Consider the following 27,557-nt stretch of genomic DNA (forward strand, 5'->3'; position numbering starts at 1 on the left):
CCTGAGGAACATCCATGGGCACAAAGCTGGAGAAGGGACATCCATGTCCTGCTCCAGGAGCTGCAGAGCTGGGGGTGGATACCTCTGGCAAGCTTCTCCATGGGATCTGGGAGAGCTCACACAGGGATTTCAGCATGAATCCTCCCTTCCCAGGTGGCCAAATTTGGGAATTTTCAACACCCCAACACCCTTGGGGACAGCTGTGAGCCCAGGGGGTTGAGGACCCCCAGCACCCTCCGTGTGCAGGGGCAGTGAGGGCTTGGGTTCTGCTCCCAAAGGGATTTGGGCTGTCCCCATCTCCCTGTGCTCCTGGGGGGATTTTCCAGCATCTTTACAACAGGAAAAGGTGGCTTTGGGACACCTCCAGCAGCCCAGCTTCCAAGATATTCACATTCCTTGATTTCTGAGCTGTTCCTGCCCAGCAAAGGCCTAGGTGAAACCTCTCAAAGCCTAGGAGTTTTTCCATCAAAGCCAAGGGAAGGTTTTCCATTAAGCCAAGTGGGCTCCACTCCTGGAGGCTGAGCTGGGCTGAATCCTGGTGTGAGCTGGTTAGGTGTTTTTTTGGGAATAATGAAATGGTTTAATGTTGTTTCAACTCCTGGAAGATCAGGAGGCTTGGAGCTGGTCCAGCTCCTGCCAAAACACGGCAGAACTCCATGGGTTCCATGGGCACAAATCAACACTGGATTTGGGCACCAGCCTGGAGCAGGAGCTCACCTGCAGCTCCATCGCTCCTTCTGGATCCTGCTCCATCCCAGAACAGCCTCTCCCTGACTCTTGGATGTCACAGTCCCCAGCATGACCTGGAGAAATTTATCCACCTGTTCCTGGCCAACAGGACACTGGGATTGTCTTGGAGCCTCCCAGTTACACATCCCAGCCCAATGTCCCGTGGGAGAGGCTTTGGAGCTCCCAGGGAGCTGCTGGGATTCACTGGGCCTCCCTGGATCCCCCTGGAAGGTGGAAGTTCACACTCATCTCCACGGCAGCACGTTCATTGCCAGGGGCTGACAATGGAATGAGTCACCGGCTGCGTGCCGAGGCTTGTGAGCCCTGCTGGCATCCTGATCTCATCAAACAGGCCACAGATCCTGTTCTTTCCAGGGAAACCACAGGGCAGACCCCGTGCAAGGTCAGGTTTCACGTGCAGACAGCAAATCCCACTGTCTCTGTGGCTCCAGCTTCCTCCCAGAGCAGTCGGGAAAACAAAACAAACCCAAGGCAGGAGGCAATGTCAGCTTGGGCTAACTCTTCTTCCAAGCTTGAGCTTCCCCAGGCCAAGAGGATTCTACCAAAACAGGGACTGAGAGGGACACTGGAGCAGCTCCAGTCCTGCAGCCCCTTCTGCCACATCTCCCATCCTGAGTTATTTCAGGGAATCATGGAATGGTTTGGGTTGGAAGGACCTTAACCATCACCTCGCTCCACCCCCTGCCATGAGCAGGAGCCTCTGTGCTCCTGGTGGTGACCTGGGAGCAGAAATCCAGAGTTTCCCCCAGATCCAGGGTTTTCCACTTAAAGCCTCCCTTTCCACATTCTCCCTGTGCATGAAGGAATCCCCAGCTGCTGTTAATTAAGGAGGCTGATTACAGCCCAGGCCAAGAACAGCTCCCAGGAGAAGGCTCTGAGCCCTGGAGAGGCTCCAGCTGGAGCATTTTGGAGCCTGGGCATTGCCAGCCCTGGGAAACACAAGGACTGGGACACTCCTGGGGTCCCCAAGGGGATGACAAACCACAAATGAATGGTTTGGAGTTTCTTCCACACCACAGAACCACAAAACCACCAAATACTGAAAGCTGCTGAGAACAAAACATTCAGAAATATTTGGATGAGCAGCTGGGGAGATGCCCTGATATTCCCAACAAATTTAGGTCTTTTCCACAGTTTAGAGAACACCAAGTCTGCTCATTGTGAGGAATTTTAATATATCCAGCCATTCCTGGGTTTAGCTCCCTGTAATAACCCTGAGGAGCAGCAAAATGATGGTTTTGTAAAGATAATGTTAAAATATTTGGGATAAATTAAAAAAAAAAAAAAAAAGAAATAAAAACAACAAAAAACCTGCATGGGCTGGAGAGCATCCACATCCTCTGGCCTCTCCAGGATGGGTTCAGATTCATGAGACAAATTGCCTCAGGTGTGAGGGATGTGATAAGGTATGGACAATATCCTGGGGTTTTGGGTAAAGCTGTGCTTTCAGAAATCCTGCTCTGGGTGGAAACGTGAATGTCCCCCCATCTCACTGAAAAAAATAATAATTTCCAAGAATCCTCCCAGCATTTCTGAACTCAATGAAAGATTCTTTGTTTGAGTTTCAAGCCGAGCTCGAACGGGGCTGAACCTCTTTGATGTGGTAAACAGCCCACGGGGTTTTTTTGGAGGGTTTTCATGCTAGCTCAAGTTCTGAGAACATCTGAATTGTAAACACGAGCTCTCCAATGGCCAGAGGCCGGCGGGACCCTGTGACTGCGGGAATTCGCCAATGGAGCACGAGGAAAGCAAACACTGTAATCGAGCTCACGGAGCGCTCGTAAGTGCGATTATTTGCAGTGGATGGGTTGGATAAAAGAACTCAGTGGAGCAGGGCAGGAGAACAAAACAGCGGCGGGAGGTGACCGAACAGGTTTGAGAGGAGAACACTCCCGGGCGGTGATGCACGGGCCAGCAATGCATTCCCCAAAGGCCCAGTGCATTCCCCAAAGGCCCAGTGCATTCCCCAAAGGCCGGGGAGGAAGTTCAGGTGCCGCTGCTCGCTTCCCACGCAGCGCTCGGGAGCAGCGATAAAGGGAAATCCGTTGTGTTCACTGTGGATCGGAGCGCCAGGCTCGTTCCCTCCTTTCCCAGGTTCCCAAAAAGAAACAATCCCGACCCCGCGAGGCGCTTTCCTGGCTGGTCCAAGCGGAGAGCGGGTTTCAGGGAGGAGGATGAGCACAGCACACTTGGAAATCCCTGTCCCCTTCCCTCGCTCCGCACCTTCCCCAGCCAAACTTCCCCCGCGCAGAACAATCAGCCTTTGTCCCACCGGGACAAAGCCGCCGAGCTCAAAGTTCGGCCGAGCAATTCCATGGAGCTGTTCCGTCCTGCTCCTCCTTCCAGCCGGGGAATTCGGGGGGTTGGAGGCCCCAGAAAAGTAAAATAACAAATACTGTGGATGAACCCCTCGAATTTCCCGGGGTTTGGCTCACTGGTTTTATCCAAAGCTTCCTGCTGGCACTGAAGCTGCTCCCACAGCAGGAGCTGATCTGCCGTGGAACCAACCCTGACGCAGGGCTGGGCTGGGGATCCTCCCTGAGAGTCTTCCTGCAAAATTAAATTGATTAATTGCTCCTTTGTGGAGATCTGTCCCAATTCCCTGTGGCCCTGCAGACACCTGCCAGGCACACAGCCCATCTGACTTGCAAATCCACAGGCTGGTCCTGAAAACACTGGGATCAGCTGATCCTGAAGCAGAAGAGAGGGAAGGATGTCTCCCTCTGGAGATCCCTCATGCGAGGCTCAGCCCCACCAGCTCCCAAACCCATCCCCTGTGCCAGAGGGATCAGCTGGGCCCATTCCTCTGTGTCCAAATTTAACTTTCCATCTCACTCACCCCATTCTTGCACACCCTGCAGCCTGCCCGGGGTGCCAGCACCCTTTGGAAATCGATTTTGAATGCTTCTGTGGAATTTCTGAACTCTTTTCCAAAGCCAGGAGGATCCCCAAGGACAGAACATCCCAGACATCCAGAGGGAATGAAGAGCCATGACTTCACCTGGCCATACTGGATGGAGCAGCTCAGGAAGGGGAAGGTGGGATTGGTCACTGAGTCCCCAGCAGGTGACACCAGCCTGCTGCACTTCCATGCCTGGAAATGTGGGATCCTGGCAGGATGAGCTCAGCTCCCTGCTCAGCAAGGAGTGAGGGCTGCAGGAGCACCTGGATCCTCTGCAGCTGTGCATGGTGGCTCTGCCCAGCAGGGGACCACCCAGCAGGGGACACCTCTGATTGTCCCCAACCACAGGCACTGCCCCCTGGGGCTGGAGGCAGTGGGGTCCCAATCCCTGGGGACACAGCCAGGGCCTTCTCCCGAGCAGGCACAAGCAGGACCCAGGAAAAGGACACAAAATTGTCACCCCTGAGCACCCAAGGAGTGACATTAAATAGCAGAAAAGTGTCCAGGCTCAGTCACTCCTTTTCTAAAAGGGTGGGGAGGCCCTGGAATAGAATTCCCAGAGCAGCTGTGGCTTCCCTTGAATCCCTGGAAGTGAACAAGGCCAGGCTGGAGCAGCCTGGGATGGTGGAAGGTGTCCCTGCCATGGTAGGGATGGGATTTAAGGTCCCTTTCCACTTAATCCCATCTGGGATTCCGTGGTTCTACCCCAGCCTCTCATTACAGGTCCAAAGCGAAATTCCAAAGCCACCATGTCCCCTCTCCCTGCAGAAAAGCCAAATTTATTCCCTTCCTGCAGTTTCTGAGAGGCCAAGGAAATGAATCATCCCTTGGGAGTTGTGCTGGGAACTCCAACATCTCTCCTAATAAATAAAGGAGCTTTATTTATGGAAGGCAGGAGTTCCCTGGCCCTGACCAGGACTATCACCCTGGTTCCAAGTGGGCTGTGCAAGGTGCTGGAGCACCAAGGAGCAGGAAAAGCCATCCCTGGTCCAAGGGACAGCCACCCTCCAGCCACCAGAGCCACATTGATGACAAGGATGCGACCAAAGGATATGCAGGGCATGGCACAGGGACAGGGCAGGATTGAAACAGCTCCTGAAAGCTGGAACACTCCTAAAAATGCTGCATCCAGCTTCTCCTGTGGTCCAGAAGCAAAATCTCTCCAGGATAAAGGCAGAGGAACACCACAGCACCCTTCCCACCCAGTTGGAAGAGTCTGGGAAATGCCATTCCTGGCACTGAGGATGTGAAGTGCCAGGAAAAGCTCTGGGAACAGCACTTTCCTGATCCCATCTGCTGGGTCCAAGCACCTCCCAGATGCTGGAGATGTTTTATTCCTCCTGCTGGAGCCAAGGACAGAGTGAGGAAGTGCAGGAGTTTGGCTCAGGGGACACAAAGGGAGCCCTTTGCTGCTGTTCCTCAGCCTGCACCCAAGGAAAATCCCTTTCCACACTCAGCAGGATCTTCCTCTTTTCCCCACTGGAAATTCAGCCCCACTGGGAGCTCTCCAGCCCCAACACAACTCCCCTGGGGCCTGGCACCGGGAGGAAGGGGTTAAACCAGGGGACAGGCTGGGAGTTTGTCCATCTGCCCTCTCTCAACAGCTCCAGAGCCTCCAGCACCAGAATTCCTGGCTGGACCCACAGATCCAGGGATTGCCTTCCCACATCCTCAGGGACAGGAGATGGCAGAGTCACCTCCCCAGCAGTGCAGGGAAGCCTGGAGGAGCCAATTCCTGCCCTTCCAGGCCCAGAAGGTGATCCTAGGATGCTTCTCCAGCTCCAGGTGCATGGGAATGCTGTGGCAGCCAGGTGGGAGCACTGATAAACCCCTCAGGACCCTCATTCATCCACGGGGATCCAACAGCCACACAAGGGATCAGCTCCTCCTCTCCTAAACCATTCCCTGGATGTGCCTTCCTTTATTATTATTATTATTATTATTATTATTATTATTATTATTATTATCTTCCTTCCAGCATCAGCCTCTGGAGATTTAAAGAGGAAAATACTTTTTCTGGCTGATTTTGACTCAAATCAGGAAGGCAAACGCTTTCCTCTCACAAGCCCTTTTCCCTCCTCCTTTCTCCATTGTTTTAACTCAGGGCTCGGTGGTTGGAAAAACCAAGGAAAGGGAAAACCTGACTGGAAACTCCACAAAGGATCTGTTTCCACCTGACAATAAATTTTCAACAGCAACGAGCTCCCACTTGAAAAGCAATTTTAGGGGCAGATATGGCAATGGGACTTTGAAACCACAGGGATAATTTGCTCTGCCTTTTCCCGAGCTCGGGCAGCCAGAGCAGAGGGAGTTGCCCCGGGCAGGAGCCTGACAGGTCACGGCCTTTGGCACCAGCCTTGTCAAAGTGCTGCGATAAAAACGCTCCCGGAGCAAAGGCTTCCCAGCCCTGCAGCCTTCCAGCTTTTCCACCCTCCCACAACACCGCAGCCTCTGCAATCCGCTGGGAGAAAGGGGCCAGGGCATGGAAAACTGCTCCTGGGGGATGTGGGCTCCAGCCCGGGGCTCTCGGGGTGTTCCCACAGCGCTGCTCCCTGGGGGGATTTGTCCTGCTGGGGATGATCCACGGGATCTGCTCGGCTCCACAGGATCCCATCAAGGGACACAGGAGGGTCAATGGCAAAGGGGTGACACTTCCAAGGCCACCCCTCAGCTGCCACCACGCTGGAGCAAAGCGGGACCAAAATGGGAGGAGAAACCCCCTTTCCCTTGGAAGAGCAGCAGTGATGGGGTGGGGATGAGGGGTTTCCACCATGGGTGTCCCCACGAGGGGACAAGAGCTGGCTCAGGGCTGGCCATGGTCACAGCCCCACTGGTCATGTCCCCCTGCCTCATCCCACCCAGATGGAAAATGGGAAAAAGCCAAGCTCCCCTTCCCCCTGACTGTTTTAGGGGAGGTTTGGAGGGAGCTGAGCACTTTTCCCACCAGGACAGGCCCTGGAGATAATCCACAGCTTTCCAAGAGCCACCACCCCGCTTCTGATCCAGGTAATCCCCAACCCCAGCCCAGAGGGGCAGGAACACCTCAGGGGAAGGAGGAATGGGCTGCATGGCCCCTGTTTGACCCCACAGCCATGGCTGACAGCCCCTGTGGATGCCAGATGTCCTGGAAATCCAGAGATGGAGACCCAGCCTTGACCTCGGAGGGCCAGAGCCCCAAAAGGGCCCTTGGAGCATCGAGGGGCAGTGCACACACAGCCCCAAGCCCTGCCTGGTGCCACCCAGCCCAGCAATGCCCTCCTGGGGGTCTCCAGAAGAGCAGCAGCCGGGATGGAGGTCCCTGCAGATCCCTGGAGCCAGGGCTGGAGCATTCCCGCCCAGATCAAAATGGCGCTGGGGCCGTGGGGCTCGGGGTTAATCATTACCCGCGGGCACCCCACACCCCATGGAGCGGGAAAGGGGGAAACCACAGCTCCAGGGTGGGGCTGGGCCTGCCTCACCCTGCTTCCCACCAGGAAGAGCGGCTGGAAGCTCTCCGTGGTGGGACACAGAGCTTTGTCACCATGGCTGGGTGGGCTCCTGCCATGTCCCAGGATAGGGCTGGGCCTGCAGGGACATCCCAAAGCCACTTATCCAGGCCTTTATCTAGGGGGAATGCAGCCAGGGAATCTCAAGGAGCATTCCTTCCCCGCCACGGCAGTAGAAAAAGACATAGAATTCAATAAAATAGAAAATCAATGTAAAATGTTTCCCCTCCAGCACGTACAGGCACAGCAATCCCGTGGCCCACGTCCTTCCCAGTGGGAGAATCCCTGAACACCCCTCACCTGCCAATCCCAGGGGAGAGGGATTGAACCCTGGAGTGGGAGCAAAGCCCACACGGACGCCGGCGAGTTTTGAAGGCACACAGGAGGCAAAAAACCCAAACCAAAACACCCCAAACGAAACCCAACACACCCGGGAGAGAACCCAGCGGAGGGGGAAGCAGGAGCCAACAAAGCCGTGGAGGCGTCGCAGCAAAGACAGGGAAAACAAAGCCGAATTGGGCCCAAATCCAGGGCTTTTTGGGCGGCTCGGCGCACCTGAGCGGGCGGAAGCGGCGCCTTCCCAACGCTTACCTGCGCCAGGTCGGGAGGGTTCTCCAGGGGCCGCGAGGGGGGTTTGATGTCCTCGAAGACCGGGGTGTCCTCGTGGGGGTCCCCAGACATGGTGACGGGTTTGAGCGGCGCCAACACCGCGGCGTCCACCAGCCCGCTGCTCATCCCCCTCGCCCCTGCGTGGGGACGGGGCCCGGCCCGAGAAACGGGGGAAAAAAGGGGGAAAAACGGGGAGAAAGCAAGGAAGGGGAGGGGAAAGGGGGAAAAAAAATCCCTGAGGCGAGCCGGAGCGAGTTGCGCTGGTGGGAGACCGGTGGCGGCTCGGGAAGGCTTTACCTGGCCGCGGGAGGAGGAAACGCCAACCTGGAAGCAGCGCGGGGGTGTGGAGCCAATCAGGCTCCCGGCGGTGGCGGCTCCACCGGGACACCCGCACATAAAAGGGACAGAGGGTGGCCGGCAGCTCCGGCACCGGCCGTGAGCCCACACCGAGCTCGGGAAGCGCCGGCACCCCGGGATTCAAATCCCAATCCCGAGCGGGTGACTGCTCAGCTCCGGCCGGGGAGCTCTGCGACTTCGGGATTCACTCCCAACCCCAAGATCTGTCACCAGCCTGCTCCAGCACTGTGTTCAGGAAGCCCCAGCACCCCAGGATTCGATCCCAACCCCAACCCCAACCCCTGAGCCCTGCCAGGAGCCTCATCAGCCACGGCATCCGGGCAGCTCCAGCCGCACAGGGATGGAGGAATCAGATCCCCACTGAGGCCTGAGCCCCCTCCCAGCTGGGCCACTGTCCCCAGACTGAGTCCCCTGCCCTGAAACAAGGAGTAGTTCAGCTTTTTACAGCCACAGGTACTTCTTAATGAGAAAATGCCATTTTTCCAGGAAGAGTTCAATTCTGCACCAAAACTAATTTTGAACTAGGAGATTCCTACTTGCACTTCTCATTCCCAGGGGAGGAAAAGGGAAGGATCAAAAGTAAAAGGGAGGAACGTTAAAGGAAATAAAAAGAACATTTGGAAAAGCACAGACAAGCAGGAGGACTTTGGAGACACCAGGCAACTGTGTTTGGGTTTCACTTTTGGAAAGGAAGGAGTGTAAAAATCCAGAGATGGAAAGAATAAAAATCACCTTTCTGACAAAGAACTGGGGGAAGAAAAAGCCATTCTGCTGCAGATAATCCAGCCCCAACTGTCCCCAGCGCCTCCCCAAGGGCTGCACGGTGCCAGGCTCGGGAAGAGCCTGGCTCTGCTCCCTCTCCGTGCTCACCCCTCCCAAATCAGCCCCAGATTCCCCACCTCCCTGTGCCTCCTGGGCAGGGGTGCTGCTGTCACCACCTTGGGGATATCCCAGCACCTTCATGGGACCCAAGGACCACAGGAAGAGGGGAAGGAAGGGGGGCTGAGGCTGCTCTACTCCTCTGGCCAAAGAGAAAGCTAGGGTCCTGCCAGGGAAGGGGAACACCTGTTCCCATTGGATTCCTGCCACTCCAGGGGCTTCACAGAAGCCACACAAGGCCTGTGACAGTTCAAACCCAGAGCCACAGCAGAGGTTTGGTGTCACAGCTGCCATCCCCACAGCAGGGACCAAAAACATCATCCCAGAGCACGGAGCTTGGAAAAGCAAATGTGGGAACAGCTCAGGCCTTGCCAGGAGCTCTGCAGGATTTTGTTTGCCAGGGAAGCTGTGCTGCTGCTGGAGCACTCAGAGCTCCCAGGTGATGCCAGGGACAGGGGTGTCTCACCAAGCCCTGCAGGACCAGACAGGGAAAGAAGGAAGTTTGCAATGAGGGTGGGCAGGCCCTGGCCCAGGGTGCCCAGAGAAGCTGTGGCTGCCCCTGGATCCCTGCAAGTGTCCTAGACCAGGTTGGACAGGGCTTGGAGCAGCCTGGGATAGTGGAAGGTGTCCCTGTTCATGGCAGGGGTGGCACTGGATGAGCTTTAAGGCACTTCCAACCCAACCATTTCATGATTCCATGATAAATGATACAAACCAAAAGAGTTCCCCTTCTCTCCATCCCAGCTGCAGCACGGGGTGAATCCCATGCCTGGAGCAGAGCTCACACCAGGCTGCACCTGCCCAGCAGGGATCAATCCATGATTTCCCAAATCAGAGCTGCCTCTCCTTGCAGGGATGGGCCAAACCCAGGCAGTGCCCTTACCTGCCCCGGGAGAACAGCCTTGAGCCCATCTCTGCCACCGGCACTTTGCCCCGGGGGGCCCCGCCGGTCCCGTTGAGTCCCCACGTGCCACCCGCGATGGCACAGCGATAGCGGCGGCTCCCCGTGACCTGGCCACCAACGCGCTCCCCTCCCGACATTCCTCACGTTTTCCTCCCTCATTCCATGCGGAATTCCCTTCTGAAAAGCCGATACCGAGATGCTGAAGGGGGTTTGGGAAGGGAGAGCCTGTGCAGAGGGGGTGGAGGGACTGCAGGGAGCTGAAAGGAGGTCCCAACCCAGGGGCTTGGATAGGATGGGGCAGCTGGGGGTCGGTGGGGGAGAGCTGGGGAGATCCTGAGCTCTGATCCCAGCACTGCGTGGGGATTGAGCACTCTGGGTGCGTGGGAATGGTGAGGAAGGACAGCCAGGTCCTCCTCTCACGAGGGAGCAGGAGGTGAAGCCCTGAGTTACAGAGACTTGAGCTAAAAGGCAGGAAAGGCGCCACATTTGGAGAAAACCTGGATCAGGCTGGGAAGCAAAGCTCAGCTCCCGCCTCTCAAATCATCCCAGGCACAGCCAGAGGCACCCCCGGCACCCCACCCTCACCCCCAGACCCCACAATTGGGCTGGGTCCCCAGAACCCTGGAGAGCCACCACTCAGGGTCCCACCCCTGCCGGCGTCCCACAGGCTGGGGAAGGGGCTAGGCCGTGTCTGGGGGTCCCTAGCCCTTCTTTCCTCCCCACCCTGCTGCCACCCTGCTGCCACCCAGCCACCCCAAAGCAGGGCTGGAACACCCACCTCTCTCTGGGCCGTGGTGGACATCCCCAGTCCGCTTCGGCTCTGCCTCTGTGGGGCGAGGCCAGCCCGGCTTTGGGCCAGGAGCTCCAGGTTCAGCCGGTGCCGCTCGGGATCCCTCCGGGCAGGGGACACCGCTGCTCACCTGTCCCCTCGCCCGGCACACAAAGCTCTGCAGAGCTGCCGCAGCAGCCCCGCGCCTGCCCCGCTCCCCCACCGAAACCCAAAACCACCTATTTTTGTCTTTTTCTTTCTCCTCCTCGGGAGGTTTCCAGCCATCAAATGCTTCCCGGGAGCCCTTCAAAGGAAAAGCGGCCGCCCCGTCCCATCCACTTGCTAAACCAGTCTGAGCAGTGCCGGGCGGGAGGGCGGGAGAGGCGCCGGCAGCCCCGACAGGGATGGGGACAAGGAACCGTCCACAGGGACCTCGGGTGACCTCAGAGCCAGGGCACGGATGGGCACTGCCACCCCATTGCCCACCCTGGGGGTGCCACCAGCCAGCAGGACCCCCTGGCAGGCTGCAGGCCCCTCCCAGCCACTGATCATTCAACAGGGGAGAAGTTTTGGGATTGCTAAATTCTTCTCCCAGACACAGAAAAGTGCAGGCAGGTGATAGGGAAAGAGCTCCGAGGAGCTGGGGAGGTCCCCAGTATTCCCAGTCGGGCTGTAGAGGAGCACTGGGAGGCATCACAGCCCCCAGCAGGGAGACTGAGCAGCTCCTCCAGGCATTTCTGGGAGAGGAGGAGGATGAGGGGTGAAGCAGAAGGGTCTGAGGCTGAGGTGAGTTTCCAGAACAAATGGCTAAGTAGGAAGAAGAGGATGGTATTGACCTTTTTTCTTCCAAAAAACCTAGTCTTGGACCTTTGCCAAACCTGGAAAACAACCTGGAGGATTTTCTGCGCTCCCAGTTAGGTTCCCACTGCACAGGGACACCCTCCAGCAGCCACCGAAGAGCCAAGCCATGAGCACAGCCCCAGCCAGGCACTGGAGAATCCCCAGAGGATGTGGAGCTGGATGTGCCCCTCGTGCCACAGGGTATGGCAGCTCTGCAGCCACCAAGGGGCTTTGCTGAAGCTCAGGGACCTTCTGTCCCCAGATAGGACATGTCACAGCCCTTCCTGGGACTCATTCTGCCCTTGCACAAGCTGCAGGACAGTTCTGGGATCACAGGGATGAGGCAGGTCCAAGGTGGAGAGGAGGAGGGTCTGTGGCTGTGGGAAGGGCTGGGGTAGCTCCTGCACAGCCAGGGAGGAGCTGCAGGCCCAGGCTGAGCTTCAGCAGGCCCAGGGCTGTGGGTGGGGGTCTCCTGTGGGGCTGCTCAGAGCAATTCGATGCCCTCAGGGCCTCACCCAGGAGAGGGGGCTGGAAGCACAGCCTGGACTTCCTGGGATGATGATTCCAGCCCTGGGGAGGGGTTGGCACCTGCTGGCTTTGTGGCATGACCTTGGCACCTTCTCCAACCGCAGGGCGATGCCCACACTGGAGAGGGCACAGATGTCCCTTTGTCTCATGTGTTTGACACAGGACCCCGTGTGACCCCAAACCTCTGCAGCTCCTCCGGAGACCTGGGGGCTGCACCCCCCATTCCCAGTGCCCAATTCAATCCGTGCCAACCAACCGCCCTGGCAAAGGACTGGGCGATGCTGAGCTCCTGCTCTGCGAAAGGGACTCCAAAGGCAGGAAAAAAGGATGAGAGGAGTGGAATCAGAGCCACACAGAGCACGGGGGTCTCACAAAAGGGGGTGGTCTGAGGCATCTGACATCTCTTCTCCCGCTGGGACAGAGTCTGGGGATGGAGAGGGAAGAGGCCAATGGCTCCCCCACAGGGGCCCATCAGCCCCTGCCCCTGTCCTTGCCGCGGCTCCCAAACTGTGCCCACGGGCACTGGGCTCGGCTCGGCTCGGCCCCGGCGCTCCCGCAGTCCCTGTCCCGCGAGAGCGGCAGAGGATAGAAGGATAGAAGGATAGAAGGAGGGAGGGAGGGAGGGAGGGAGGGAGGGACGGATGGACGGATGGACGGATGGACGGATGGACGGATGGACGGATGCAGGCTCTCCCGGGGCAGGCGCCGGCCCAGCCCGGCCGGGCAGCGCTCACATCATGACGTGCCGCCGGCGGTGCAGGGCCAGGTGGTCGGAGCGGGAGAAGCTGCGGTCACAGTCCGAGCAGCGGAAGGGTTTGATGCCCGTGTGCTCGCGGAAGTGCCGGGTGAGCTCGTCCGAGCGGGCGAACTTCCAGGTGCAGCCTTCCCACGTGCATTTGTAGGGCTTCTCGCCTGTGCCGGGGGAGCACCGAGTGGTCAGCGCTGCCGCAGGAGCCCAGCGCGCTCAGGGAAATTCCCGAAGAACGGGAATCCCTCGGCTCCTCCTCCAGCTCTCGCCCAGCGCGGGCCGCTGGCGCCACCGAGTGCCCGAGCGCTGTCAGCGGGTCCCGGCAGCGCCGCTCGGCCGGGCTCAGGGGTACCGGGGGCGACAGCAGCACCCATCGGGACCTGTCCCAGCAGCCCCCCAGGCACAGCCGGGGGTCCTAACCACACACACAGAGCCCGGGGCGCTGGGGGTGGTGAGGAGGGGGAACCCCAGCAGGGCCACCCTATTAGCAGATTCGGGGGAGAGCGGCCGGAGGATCCCCCCGACCGTGGCTTTGGCTACCAGCACGCCCAAAAGGGCGAGCACAGAACCCACGTGTCCCAAAGGTACCACTCTGAACCTTCACAGAGGGTGACAGCATCCCCAAAGGGCTCCCGGTGCTCCCAAGGGCGGCTCCCAAGGGGCTCCCTTGTCCCTGGAGGAAATTGCCAGCCCTGACACACTGTGCCAGCACCCTGCGCCCCCAAAGGGACCCCCAGACTGTGGCAGAGGGTGCCAGGGCCCCCAGAGGGACCCCCGAGGCCCTTCAAAAGGTGATAGAATTCCCAAATCCTCTGAAAGTTTGTTTTTTCATTCCTTTGAGGAGTATTCATATCTTTGGGGGTTTTTTCCTCTCTGAAACAGGACGTTTTTCATGCAAAAACCCCAAAATCTTCTACTGAGCAATTTAGAGATTTTCTGAGTCTGCTCGAGGAGCAAGAATGGGACAAAGGGAGGAGGAATGAGACAATGGAGAGGCAAAATATTCTTGTCCCACATAAATTAATGACCTTTCTGTTATGAGAGTTGATTATAGTGAAAGTATCTAATGCCTCATCCTTGCCTCAGGCAGAGGTGGTGCCAGTGGCAGGTACTGGAGGCGCCGAGGGATTCCTGTTCTTTGGGAATTTCAGTGGTGTCGTTCTTGCAGCCCTCTGTGGGAGAACAGAGGCCGAGCTATGCCCCTCTGGGTTCTTTAATTCTGTGGCAGAAGGAAGGACTTGGGTGCATGTGGTGGGTGATGCAGAGAAGGTGTTTTTTAGGGTTTATTTCTCACTGTGCTGCTCTGATTTTGTTGGTCATAAATTCAGTGAATATCCCCAAGTTCAGCCTGCTTTCCTGCAATGGTATTCACTGAGGGATCTCTCCCCATCCTTATCTCATCTCAGGAACTTTACGCTGCATTTTCCCTCCCCTGTCTGGTTGCAAAGGGCAGTGACAGGGTGGCTTTGGTGGCATCCAGCCAGGGTCACCCAACCACAACGGTGGACAATGTCCTGCTTCTGCCCAGGACAGGGTTAACTTGTGGAGCAGCCAGGAGGGCACAGCAGGACCTGATCTCACCTCAGCCATTCACAGGGGGATGGAGTTTGGGGGTTGTTTCCAGCTTTCTGGGGTCAGGTGACACCTGGGGAGTGATCAAGTGTAAATCGTTCCCTGTCTTTGTACACTCTGTTACCAGGTTTGCTGTCGGTACCACTTGTTTTCATCTCTCTTTGCTGTCTCCAGTAAATTGTTCTTATCTCAGCCCCTGTTCTTCACCTTTTGTGCCTCCAGTTCTCCTCTCCATCCCACCAGGTGCTCTGAGGTGTGTCAGTGGGAACATCCCATTGGGGAATGCCGTTCCTAAACCACCACAGGTGCACTGGGTGCCTCTCCAGCTGAAAGCCAACTGTGTCCTGCAGTCTGCTGCCAAAGATACGGAGAAAAACTCATTGGCAATGTTGGTGGTGTCACCATTTGGCTGCCTTGGGGTCCAGTTCCTACTGGAGTTCCAGCATGTCCAGCACAGCAAGGGTCCAGAACTGGGGTTAGGGGTGGTGGGCCACTCCTTCAGGCCACCCCAGTCACTGTCAGTGGCCACTCTCCACTGGCCTTAAGCCCTGCCATGTGGGGCTGGTGAAGGGTGAGCAAGACTGGCTGACCACCCCCTGCTCTCCAGTTCATGGATCATCTCATGGATGGAGATCACGGGCTCTCAATTCCATCACTCTGCCCAGCTCAGCCCCTATCCCTGCCCCACACATGACACACAGGGAGCAAACTCTGCTGCTTGCAGTGTTATTTCTGTGTAGAAAAGATGTTAAATGGTTGTGTATAAATATCCAGCTTTGGAGTTCCAAATTCCCTGTTGATGTGGGTTGGACAACAAAAGAGAAAACAGAACCACCCCCACCCCAGGGTTTGGAGCAGGGCAGGGGGTGGGATGGAGTCCCCAGCTGTGGGGGCCATGGAGACAGCAGCAGGGCTGGCCCCAAAGCCATGTGGGAAAGGAGCAGCCCCAAGGTGCTCCCAGCCTCCCCTCTGGGTTCTCCCCTTCTGTGGGGGAAGGAAGGACCTGGAGAAGCCACATCAGCTGGAGAGCATAGCCTGGGACAGGGGACAGCAGGATGGGGACACACACACCTCCTGAGACCTCCTGGGAATCACAGAATTACCAGGGCTGGAAAAGCCCCCTAAGAGCATCGAGTCGAACCCACCACTGCCAAGGCCACCATAACCCATGTCCCCAAGTGCCACATCCACATGCTGTTAAATCCCTCCAGGGATGGGGACTCCACCCCTGCCCTGGGCAGCTGTACCAGGGCTGGACAAACCTTTCCAGGAAGGAATTTTTCCTAATGCCCAATTTAAACCTCCCCTGGCCCAGCCTGAGGCTGTTCCCTCTCCTCCTGTCCCTGTTTCCTGGGAGCAGAACCCAACTACCCCCAGCTGTCCCCTCCTGGCAGCAGTTGTGCAGAGCCACAAGGTCCCCCTGAGCCTCCTTTGCTCCAGGCTGAGCTCCTTTCCCAGCTCCTTCAGCTGCTCCTGGTGCTCCAGACCCTTCCCCAGCTCCGTTCCCTTCCCTGGACACACTCCAGCCCCTTCATGTGCTTCTCACTGTGAGGGGCCCAGAGCTGCCCCCAAGACTGGAGGTGCCTCAGCAGGGGACAGTCCCTGCCCTGGGCCTGTGATCACCTCATGGCTGGTATAGCCCAGATGCCACTGAATCTCTTGGCCACACAAGTACACTGCTGGCTCTCCCAGGCCCTTCTGTAGAATCGTGGGATGTGCTGAGCTGGAAGGGACCCACCAGGACCATCCAGTCTAACCCCTGGCCCTGCACAGACACCCAACAATCCCACCCTGGGCATCCCTGGCAGGGCTGTCCAAACCCTCCTGGAGCTCTGGCAGCCTCAGGCTGTGCCCATTCCCTGGGCAGCCTGGGCAGTGCCAGCACCCTCTGGGGGAAGAGCCTTTCCCTGATATCCAACCTGACCTGCCCTGACACAACTCCAGGCCATTCCCTTGGTCCTGTCACTCTCACAAGTGAAGAGATCAGAGACCCTCTGGAGGATGTCAAAGACGTCAGTGAGGTCTCCCCTCAGTCTCCTCCAGCTGAACAAACCAAGTGTCCTCAGTGGCTCCTCATACAGCTCCTCCAGACCTTTCCCCAGCTTTGTGGCCTCCTTTGCTCACTCTCTAACAGCTTCATGTCTTTTTTATACTGTGGTGTCCAGAACTGCCCCAGCACTCGAGGTGAGGCCACCCCAGCCCACAGCAGGGCAGGACAATCCCTCCCTGGCCCAGCTGGTGATTCTGGGCCTGGTGCCCCCAGGACTGAGATGTCCCTCCTGAGGATTGTCCCTCACAATGAACTGGCCAGGTCCCCTCCCACACTGCTCTCCAGCAGCTCATTCCCCAGTCCATCCACACAGCCAGAGTTGTCCCATCCCAGGTGCAGAATCCAGCATTTTTCCTTGTTGAGCTCCACATGGTTGCTGATTTCCCATCTCTGATTTGAATCTGGGTCTCTGCAGGGCCTCTCTGCCCTCGAGGGTGTTGACAGTTCCTCCCAGTTTGATGTTGTTGGCACACTTCCCTACTATTCCTTGCAGTTCTGTATCCAGGTTGCTAATGAAGACGTCGAAGAGCCCAGGGCAGAGGATGGAGCCCTGTGGAACCCCACTGGTGGCCAGTGGCAGCCTGGTGTCACCTCAGTCACTGTTACTCTTTGTGCCTGAGCCATGAGCCAGTTGTTCATCCATCCCATGATGTGCTTATCCAGCTGTGGCCTGGACAGTTTGTCCAGAAGGATCCTGGGACAGACAGTATCAAAACCTTCTCTGGAGTCCAAAAAGATTCCATCTCCTGGCGTTCCTACATCAACCAGGTGGGTTTCCCTGTTGTAGAATGACATCAGGTTGGACAAGCAGGACTTTGCCCTCATGAAGCCATAACCTGTAACTGCATTGTCCTCCAGATGTTTTTCAATACATCCCAGATTGTTTTCTGATTTTACTGGGCACTGAAGTGACACTGCCAGGCCTGTTGTTTGCAAGGTCCTCCTTCTTGCCCTTCTGAAAAATCAGGACAACGTTCCAGTCAGCTGGGAGCTCTCTGGATTCCCAAGACTTCTCAAAATCATCAAGAGAGGCTTTGTGATGACATCAGCAGCTCTTTGAAAATTCTCAGATGAATCCCATCAGGCCCCATAGGGATTTGCAGGGATCCAGCTGGAGCAGCAGGTCCCACACAGGTTCAGGGATGACTGGGAGTCGATCACACTCATCCTGGTCCTCTAGTTCAGGGCACTGGGACCCCCTGGGTCCATCCTCTGTGTTGAAGACAGAGGCAAAGAATGCATTGAACAGCTTTGCCTTGTCCCTGTCCCTGTCCCTGCTGGGAGGTGACATCCTCATCCTGGAACAGGCCCATCCATGGGATTTCTACACTGCCTTTGCCATTAATAGACTGAACAACTATCCCACACCTGGCAGCTCTCCAGCCACTCTGGGCGAGGCCTGCAGCTCGAGCAGGCTGGCTGTGGCCAAGTGCAGGTCCCAGCACTTCACCTGTGCCCAGCCAGCCTTGCCCTCAGGCCATGCTGCTCAGGGACCACCTCAGGCCAGGGACAAGCTCTGCCCATGGCACACCCTGGCTGGTGGATGGCAAGCTGAGGAAAAGCACATTCCCAAGCAGCTGTGAGTTCTTTTCAGAGGCCACAGGTCCCTGAAATGTCCCCCCAGACCCTCCCCACACCAGCTCCCCCCTCCCCAAATAGCTAAGGCAAAAGCATCAGCTCAGAGAGAGTTAGGGGAAGCTCCTCCTCCCAACCAGCCCCTGCAGGGACTGCCCTGAGCATGGGGGCTGTCATGGTCCCCATCACCTTCCCACCACCCCACAGCTCAGAGGCTCCAACCCCAAATCTGACAACCTCCCAGCAGCCAGGGGGGGTTGGCTGGGGGGGACTGAAGAAACACTCCACAAAATCCATAATTAAAAAGCAAAGCATGTGGCCACAGCCGCTGGTTTAACTTAGAAACACTTCAAGTGGCCCAGAGTCTTCCAAAAAACCCGAGAGCTGCAGGCCCTCAATTCCCCCCACCCTGTCCCACCCCCTTGTAGAATTCCATAAAATAAAAAGTTCCATGTTCCACAAAGAACCCCTTCTTGAGGTGGTGATGGTCTTGTGGATCACTGCTGGGTTGTGTTTCTCCCCCTTCTTGATTCTTCTTTTTCTCCAGGGGCTCTCCGTGTGCCCCTGGCACCTCCCATGAAGCCCAGCACATGCTGAGGGACACACAGAGAGATGATGTCCCTTCTCCCGCTGGGACAGAGTCTGGGGATGGAGAGGGAAGAGGCCAATAGCTCCTCCACAGGGGCCCATCACCCCCTGCCCCTGTCCTTGCCGAGGCTCCCAGATTGTGCCCACGGGCACTGGGAGGGACAGGGGACAGGGAGCACACGAGGGGCAGGAGGCTGAAGAGCCTGAGGCAGCTGCTGGCTGAATTCCAGGTGAGGAGTCAAGGAGCCTCCAAGCGAGGACAAACCCAGGGAAAAAAACAACCGGGGCCAAGAGACAAGGGGCAGCAGTCCCGAATCCATTGTTTGCCGTGCTGTGCCGGCGGGGCTCCTGCAGCAGGCACGGTTCACTCAGCCCAGAACGGCTCGGCCCGGCGCTCCCGCAGTCCCTGCCCCGCCCCGCCGGAGCGGCAGGGCATGGAGGGAAGCATGGATGGATGGATGCAGGCTCTCCCGGGGCAGGCGCCGGCCCAGCCCGGCCGGGCAGCGCTCACATCATGACGTGCCGCCGGCGGTGCAGGGCCAGGTGGTCGGAGCGGGAGAAGCTGCGGTCACAGTCCGAGCAGCGGAAGGGTTTGATGCCCGTGTGCTTGCGGAAGTGCCGGGTGAGCTCGTCCGAGCGGGCGAACTTCCAGGTGCAGCCTTCCCACGTGCATTTGTAGGGCTTCTCGCCTGTGCCGGGGGAGCACCGAGTGGTCAGCACCGTAACAACGATCCCCCACGCCCCTCCCAGAAATTCCAAATGGGCAGTGCCTCAGCGCCTCCACCCAGCACCCCCAAAGTGCCACCCCTGAGTCCAGGGCCAGACCACCACTGCACCCCCAGCCCCTGGGGAATCCGGGGATGCCAATCCTGCCCCTACCTGTGTGTATCCTCCGGTGGGCTTTGAGGTGGGAGCTTTTAGTGTAGACCTTATTGCAGCCCTCGAAGTCGCACTGGTGGATGCGCCGCTTCTTCAGGTCCGGGGAATCGGCTCTGGGCCCCCGTGCCGTGGGCCTGCGGGAACAGAGAGAGCTAGAGCCATGGCCCCTGGAGCCCACTGGGGGCCCAAGAGGATAAAGGGTGGGGAGCCACAGGCAGGAGGAGACTCACTCTCTCTGGAGGTCCTGGAAAGGTGCTGGGCCACTCTCGGAGGTGCTGTCCTCACTGTCGCTGTTCATGTCCATGGGGTACACGGAGCCAGGGTCCATTTTCACTGGAGGTGTCCGGGGGAGGAAAGCTTTGGGGCACAAAGAGGCAAGGGGTGAGCACAGAACAGGGACATCCCTCAAAACACCCACCCCACATCACAGGGACAGCCTTCCCTCTGCTCCTGCAGTGCTCCGAGCACTGCCTGTCCCTCCAGAGAATCAAATCCAGCTGGGCAGATGGAGAGCCCCCAAAGGGAGGAAACAACTTGGGGAGTACTGCTTTTGTCTGCCTGTTCCTATACAGAGCAGGGCAGATCCAGGCCCTCCACCCCGGATATAGTGGGAAGCTGGGAATGTCCTCGGAAAGGGGATTGTGGGGGGCACAGGGAGCAGCTGAACTGAAACCAGAGCTGCTGGCAGCAGGCAGCCAGTGGGAAGGGCAGGGCAGGCTGCCAGCAGCAGGATGGGTGGAGGACAGGCAGTGCCATGCCCTGTGTGTCCCTGCCCTCCCTATGTCCCCTGGGGGGCACAGCCTGGGGGCTGAGGGCTTTGTATGAAAGTGGTACATGCTGATGGCAGGGACGCTTCACAGTGAAAAACTGAGATCCCCTTCAAGGGTGCCCCTCCACGAGGCAGGACAGACACCCCCCTCACCCCCCAAATTCCAGGGTTCTCCCCAGGTGCCCTTACCAGACCCAGCGTTCTTGCCGTCCCCCCCGATGAGGGGCACGGTAATGGCGGTGACGCCGTCCGTGGGCACGGTGGTGTAGACGACGGGGAGGGACTGCACCACCACGGGGATGGTCTGCAGGTTACCCATCTTGCTGGGCAGGTTGACGGAGGGGATGGTGTGGATGACGTGGAGGATCTGCTGCCCGCCGCTGCCCTGCGTGGAGGCCAGGATGGAGCCGGGTGAGAGGACAGCCGGGATGGCCGAGGTGGAGCTGAGGCCGGAGGGCGGGATGGACACGGTGGTGGGAGCGGGAAGCGGGGGAGCCACCAGCATGGGGGAAGACTGGACCGAGGTGGGGGGTGGTGGCGGCGGGGCCGAAGCCGGAGCCACCTTGGATTTGTTGAGGGAGAGATCGACGGGCTCGGCCTGGGGCTGGCTGCAGTCGCTGGCCAGCAGCTCCTCGGGGGGCTCCGTCTTGATGTCGGCCAGCAGCACCGGGGGGTCGAGGGGGCCCTCGGCCAAAAGCGCCGACGAGCTCATGGCGGGCGTCGCCTTCCCCTGGCCCTGCAAGAGACCCGCAGTCCGTGAGGAGCCGGGGAAACTGAGGCACGGGGCGGGGGCGAAGGGTTTTTTTTAACGGGCTCTCACCAACCAACCGACCGGGGCGGCGCCTCGGGGCGGCTCCGGCGGGGCGTGGGGCCACCCGGGGGTCGCCAGGCCGGGCATGGCGGGGCCCGCCCGCGCCCCGAGGCGGGGCAGGGCCCGCCCGTCCCTCACGGACCCGCCCGGCCCCTCACGGCGGCCGCGGCGCGCGCCGAGGGCGGGAACCGCAGGCCCCGCCCCCCCGCCCGCGCGCGCCTTTGTGCCGGGCCGGCCCCGCCCCTCGCGGCCGGGCGGGGAGGGGGCGTGTCCCGCGCGCGGGGCGGTGGCGGCCCCGCCCCGCTCCTTCCCCCCGCGCCTTAAAGGGGCCGCGCCCCCGCGCCCCGCGGCCCCCCGCCCGGGGTCACTCGCGCACCGACCCGCGGGGCCGCCACTGCCCGTCCGCCCTGCCCGCGGCTCCCGCCGGCCGCCCGCGGCACCATCTCCCGGGCCGCGCCGGACGAGGTGCGAAGGGCCCCGCGGCTCCACCTGGGCTCGGCCGCGGGTGGAGCTTCTTAAAGGGCCCGGCCCGGCCCCCGCGGGAGGCACCGGGCACGGCCCCGCTCGCGGCACCCCCGGCGCCGCGCACACGCGGGACCGCGACGCAACCTAGGGGCGACCGGGACCCCCGAATCCACCGCACCCCGCGCCGGGTCCCGGGGCACTCGTGCGGGCGCCCGGCACGCGGCCACCACGGGGGACCCTGTGCCCAAATCGGCTCCTCGTCACCCCCCGCGCTGCCCCGGGCCCCCCCGGCACCGTCCCGGGCTCCCCCGCACGTACCTGCCCACGCAGGGACCGTCCCCGCCCGCGGAGCCCCCACGCACCGGCCTCGCGCGGCGGCCCCGCCCCGCCACACCCAGCGCCGCGCCCCGCGCACACGGCCCGGCCCCGCCCGGGGGGGCGGCGGCTAAAGCACACCCCCGGCACCGAGCCCTCTGCACCGGCACCGAGCCCCCTGCACCGCCACCCACCGAGCCCTCGGCACCGGTACCGAGCCCGCCGGCACCGAGCCCCGCGATCGCACAGGGAGCCCCGAACGCACCGTCCCCAAAAACCCCGACCCCAAAAGCACCTCCATACTCAAGGCAGGGCACCCCTGCGTACCCCACACACACAGCCAGGGACACCCCAACATACGTAGAGAGCCACGGAACCCCCAAACACAGCCTCCCACGTATTACCATGGACTGCCTCCCCCCATCTCAGCCGAGAGCCCCCATAAACACACCCCAAAAAGAGCCAGAGACACTCTCCAGAACCCACACATTCACCTGGGGACCCCCCAAAACACAGAGCCACGGACCCCCCTAACATATCCTCTGGGGATCCCCCCAAACAGACCCCGAGACAGCCCCCCAGTACCCACCTCTTCACCTGGGGATCCCCAGACCACCACGGACCCCCCAGACACAGCCAGGGACCTCCTCCAAAGGCACTTTTCTCCAAAAAGAGCCAAAGACACCCCCCCAGTACCCCCATATTCATTTGGGGACCCCCCAACACACACTCTCCGCCAGACACCCCCCCAAAAAGCCAGACACACCCTCAGACCCCACCAAACAGAGCCAGAGACGCCCCTCAGTACCCATATATTCAGCTGGGGACCCCCTGAGACACATTCACACACAGCCACGGACCCCCAAAACATCCCCTCCCACACTCACAAACTACCAGGACCCCCAAAACACCTCTTCTCTCAGTCAGGTACCCCCAAAACACACACACACAGCCCGCGACCCCCCCAAACACCCCAAACAGAACCAACGATCCCTTTCAGTACCTACATACTCAGCTGGGGAGCCCCCCAACACATACTCAGGCAGGGACACCCCCAAACACCCCCACAATCAGCCAAGGACCCCCAAAACACCCCCTCACACACTCACAAACTACCAGGACCCCCAAACCACCTCCACTCTCAGTCAGGGACTTCCCATAGAGCCCACCCCTCCCAAATCCAGGGACCCCCAAACCACCCCCAACAAGGAGAAGCCGCCCTCAAACACCCCAGGGACCCCCCAGCAAAACCTCAGGTCCCCAAAACACCCCCTCCAGGCAGAACCCCCCAAAATCACACCAGGGGACACCCCCAGACAGACACACAACTGCCCCCCCGCACCTGGGGACCCCAAAACGTCCCCCCAGAGTCCCCCAGCACCAACAGCTCACGCCCGGGGGTCCCCACAAGCAGGCTCATCAAGGGGCACAAAGGGGTGCCCCTACCTCCCCTCGGGACCCTCCGCGACCCCACTTTGGGGGTCCCTTGCACCCCAAAGCCTGGCGGGGGTGGGGGGTGCGGGTTGGGGCAGCTGGGGGCGGGGGTCTCCTTGCCCCCCAAATTCCACCATTGCTGACCCCCCCGAGGTGAACTGAATTCCTCCGTCCTCAGCCTGGCGCACCCCCAAACCCAGCCCGGCGTGGGCAGTGGGGCTGGGGGGACCCCTCCGCAACCCCACATATCGGGGGGCTCTGTGCAACCCCGCAAACACTCTGTGTCCCCAACACCCCCGGGAATAACGAGTGCCCCCCCTTTTTAGCTCTAACCAGCTTAAGGAGGGATTTCGGGTGACCTTGGCAGGGAACGGGGGGGGCGCGTGGGAAAACACCTCCCACAGCCCCCCCGCTTTGTCCCCGGCGTGTCCCCCCCTCCCCCAGCTGCGTGTCCCCCACCCGTGGGCGTGGGGGGTCACACCCCGCCGCCGCCGCCACACCCCCCCGTGGAATTTCCTCCGCGCTCCACCCTCCGCCAGCGGCCGCTCGGGATCCGGCGGGGGGGCACGGAGGGAACGCAAAGTGGGGGATCCCCTGCGGGGGGCACGGGGGGGCACGGGGGGGCTGGAGCCCAAGCAGGCTCTGGCCCTTTAAGAGCAAAGGGCGTGGGAGGGGGAGGGAAGGGCGGGGCCGCCGCCCGGTGTGACCTCCCAGCCGCGGGGGGGCGCCCTCCCCGGAAGCGCGCGGCTCCTGAGGGGGTTCACCCCACGCGCGACCCCCGCGTGAGGGGCGAGGGGGGAGGGGAGGCCTGAGGGGCGCGGGGGGGGCGGGACCTTCCCCTCCCCCTCTCCCTCCCCTCCCCGCCGGGCCGCGCGCTCCCGTCCCCCCCGCGCGCCCCCGGAGCCCACGCGCGCCCCCCGCGCCCCCGCCCCACGCACCGAGCCCCGCGCCTCCTCCGAGCGCATCCCCGGCCGCCGCCGCCGCCGCCGCCGCTGCCCCCGGGGCGGTGCCGGGTGGGGCGGGGTGGGGCCCCCACGGGCGGGGAGGGGCCGCGTAGGGCGGAGCTCCCCTCCCCCACCCTCTTTTTTTTGGGGTGGGGGTGCCCCGCCCTTGAGGTGACATCATCGGCAGCCAATGGGCGGCTCCCCTCGCATCCGGCGTTGCCATGGGAACGCGCAGGATTTGGGGGAGGGGGTGAACCCCAACTTGTTCCCATCCCCCCACGGAGGGCACCCCGAAATCGGGTCGGGGGTGCTGCTGGAGGGGTGAGAACTCGGGAACTCGTGGCAGTGATGGGGGGAGCAGAGACCCCCCTTTTGGGGTCCTGTGTCCCCCTGCAGCCCATCCACGGGGGCTCGGAGCACCCCCAACCTGAGCCCTTGGGGGACACTGCCTGCACTCACTGCTCCCCTATCCCTGCCTCCTGAGCCCACCCACCATGCAGGCAAACTCCCCCAGATATGTGGGGTACCCCCTGGCACCCACACTGGGGTCCCACAGGGTCCTGGCAGAGCTGGGGGAGCCTCTGCAGGGGGCTGCAGCCACGGGGGGTGCTGGGGGTCCCCAGCCTCTTCCTGGGGGGTCTGGGGGTCTCGGGGAGCCCGTGGCCTGGGGTGGAGCTGCCAGTGGGAACCCACCCTGCAATCATCCCACACCCCACTGGTTTTCCAGGCTCTTGTCCCAAGGGGACGTGGCTGTTCCCAGCACTGTGGCCCCAGCCTCGGGATGTCCCCAGGTCCCCCACCCTGCACTGAGTTTTCCGGGGACAGGCCCAGGTTGGCTTCATCACCCCATAACCCCCCAAAATGCAAGAACTGCCCCCAGCCCTGACCCAGCTCGTCCCCAGGGATGGGATATCCTGGGGGTGGGGAGCCATGGCTGGGTGATCCTCACCCACAATGTCCCCACCAGGGGTGACTCCAGGAGCCACTCACAGCCACCAAGGTGGTGACCTTGGCTGAGGTCACAAAACAGAGCTCATCCAGTGGTGAGGAGGGGACCCTCATGACCTCCTCTTCTGCTAAGCTCAACCAGGACCAAACCAACCCCTTTTTGGCAAAAAAGCCCTTCCCCTCCTCAGGAAACACCTGGGGAGGCACCTGGATAAGCTCAGGTAGGCACCCCTCTTGGCCAAGCTCCCCTGGGGAGCTTTTGGGGTCCAGAAACACTTTTGGCAGATGAGCTGGGCAGTGCAGCCCTGCAGCTGGAGGGACCCCCACCCTGACCCCCACCCAATGTCACCGAGCTGAAGGAGCAGCTGCAGCCCCAGGTGACCTTCCAAAAAACACAGAAGAAAGGGAGAAGCAGAGCAGGGGTTCCCCCAAGGCTAGGGCATGTTCCCCTCCCACTCTCCCTGGCAGCTGCACATCCCCAAGGGTGGATTTGGGCAGGAGGGGTCAGACCCTGGGCAGGGGTGCTGAGGGTCTCTGGGTGGCTCCGTTCCCATGGCTTGGGGAGCCCCCACATTCAGGGGGACACGGTCTCTCTCAACCCAGGAGGGAAGGACAGGGACAGCCCCCAGGAAGGGGCTCTGAGGGATCCCCTGGACTCTGTCCCAACCACACGAAGCCCAAGGGGAAGGTCCTGGCTGCCTGCAGCCCTGGAGTCCCTCCTGGCCCTGTAACATTTGGGAGCTCAATGCTCCCCAAAACGGGTGTTTTGCTGTCCTCCCACATCAGGGGAGGAGCTGGATGTTGGATATCCCAGCCCTGCTCCATGGGAGGGAGGGCAGCAGCTCCATTGCTCTCCAGGTTGCCACAGATGGGATGTTGATCCCACAAGCCCCACAGGACCCTGACCACGCCCCGTCCTGCCTTTCCCTCCTCACTGAGCCTGATCCAGGTCCAGCTACATCAAGATGTTCCCACAAACTGCTTTAGCTCCAATGGCAGATGGTCCTTTCCCTGCTCTGTCCCTCCATCCCATCTTGGACCAAACACTTCAGGGGACTCAGCTCATCCTTCCCGGGGCAGGTCCCAAGCCCTTCCCACCCAGCCCAGCACACACCCCTTGCTCCTGTGCTCACTGGAGCAACCCCAACACCATCCTGTTCTTGAGAAATGGATAAAAAATGGATTATAGGGTGGGAAACGGAATGAACTCTTGGGTTCAAAGGGTTGGGATGAGCATTAGGAATCCCCATGAACACTGGTGAGGGTGGAGGAGGTTGTTCCTTTCCTTGCAGTGCTTTGAGACCATATTGTGACGACCTTTTGTCCAGTTTGGGGCTCCCTACAACATCCAAAACAGGTATGGAAATACTGGAGCACATCCACGAGGTGCTGGGTCAGCTTGGGAATGCTCACCTGGAGGGACCAGGATAGAGCCAGGCTCCCTGTGGAGCAGGACAAGAGGGAAGGCAGGGAGCTCCATGTGGATTTCTAGTCCTAATTTTAAAAGCCTGAGGGCGATCCCACAACACAACAGACTCTTGGATTGCAACCCCCATCCCTGGAGAGGCTCAAGTCTCACCAAGGCCAGTCTCTCAGCCTGGACCACCCAGATCTGCCAGGGTCGGGATAATGGGCATGGAGATGGGATCAGGCTGAGCTGTGTGAGATATTGGCACCATTTTATCAAAACCACACCAAATTATCCCTATTCACACGTGGGGAAGGTCCTCATCTGGCAGGAGGCTCCTTCCCAGAGGGTCACACGGCACCTCAGACTTGGGGATCTTGGATCTTCTGAACTCTGTCCCTCAGGGATGCTGTGGATGCTTCTCACGAGGTGTTTCCCAGCCACAATTCAGCAGTGACAACTGAGGGTGACTTTGGAGAATCCATGACCCCCTGGAGGTGTTGGAGGAGCTGATTCCAGCAGGACAGCAGCGTGTGGCCACCACAGACCCATTTCAATCCCCCCAGCCACTCCTCAGCTTCTCGGGACAATTCTGTGCCACTGAGCAGGGAAAACAAGAAGGAGCAGCCCCAGGGAGACCCCAAGAGTCAGGCTGACCCTACACAGCTCATCCTCAGGGAAAAAGCCTGGAGCTGACCCCATGGGAGCCATCCATGCTCCAAGGCAGGAAGGAAATGGTCAGAAAACCTGGAAGTAGCTCCAAGATAACCCCAGGGAACTCATCCTGGCCCCACAGCAGCTCTAAGGAAAGGAACAGGGCCAAGGCGGGATTTATTCTGGATCTCAGTGACACATGGCATCAAGTTTCTCCTCATTCCAAGGTCAAGTGCTGAAGGAAAAGGATGGATCATGGCCACCTCATCCAGGTTTGGGATGATGTCTATGTGAGAAACATCTGGAGCAGGCATCAGGTTTTTTTTTCAGATGGCAAGAGCTGCCAGGGGAAGGGGGAAGAATCTTCTGGAAGG

The 27,557-nt window shown here is 60.0% G+C and overlaps 2 protein-coding genes and 1 long non-coding RNA gene across 7 annotated transcripts in view; 1 reads left to right on the forward strand and 2 right to left on the reverse strand.

Annotated features, from left to right (window-relative positions):
- The window catches only part of LOC146437245 (Krueppel-like factor 5), a 31,879-nt gene extending 20,905 nt beyond the window's left edge, over positions 1 to 10,974 (reverse strand). Inside the window, exon 1 of one of the 2 annotated variants that reach the window (XM_085060009.1) lies at positions 10,665 to 10,974. In XM_085060009.1, the coding sequence (XP_084916135.1) occupies positions 10,665 to 10,688 (24 nt within the window). In that variant the 5' untranslated portion in view covers positions 10,689 to 10,974. Of the gene's footprint in view, positions 1 to 7,728; positions 8,063 to 10,664 lie in introns of those variants that run through there. The other variant, XM_085060008.1, reaches the window with a different exon arrangement.
- The window catches only part of LOC146437246 (uncharacterized), a 103,368-nt gene continuing 85,323 nt past the window's right edge, over positions 9,513 to 27,557 (forward strand). The window contains exon 1 of the long non-coding RNA XR_014852157.1: positions 9,513 to 9,569. This is a non-coding gene — a long non-coding RNA (uncharacterized LOC146437246). The remainder of the gene's footprint in view (positions 9,570 to 27,557) is intronic.
- KLF8 (KLF transcription factor 8) lies at positions 18,860 to 24,298 on the reverse strand. 4 transcript variants are annotated; one of them, XM_085060005.1, is made up of 6 exons: positions 21,025 to 21,171; positions 20,767 to 20,940; positions 20,394 to 20,589; positions 19,666 to 19,792; positions 19,436 to 19,569; positions 18,860 to 19,245 (listed from the first exon to the last, which is right to left on the reverse strand). In XM_085060005.1, exons 1-6 carry the CDS (start codon positions 21,100 to 21,102, stop codon positions 19,064 to 19,066), a joined length of 891 nt encoding a protein of 296 aa, XP_084916131.1. In that variant the 5' UTR covers positions 21,103 to 21,171; the 3' UTR covers positions 18,860 to 19,063. The 4 variants fall into 4 exon arrangements, with proteins under 4 accessions (XP_084916131.1, XP_084916130.1, XP_084916129.1 ...); XM_085060004.1 differs by lacking the exon at positions 21,025 to 21,171 and adding an exon at positions 24,168 to 24,298 and having other exon boundaries at positions 20,394 to 20,940; XM_085060003.1 differs by lacking the exon at positions 21,025 to 21,171 and adding an exon at positions 21,396 to 21,473 and having other exon boundaries at positions 20,394 to 20,940.

This window comes from Lichenostomus cassidix, chromosome 4A (genome assembly GCF_008360975.1).
Source record: "Lichenostomus cassidix isolate B80296 chromosome 4A, HeHo_3.0, whole genome shotgun sequence".
In the NCBI taxonomy this organism is placed as follows: Eukaryota; Metazoa; Chordata; class Aves; order Passeriformes; family Meliphagidae; genus Lichenostomus; species Lichenostomus cassidix.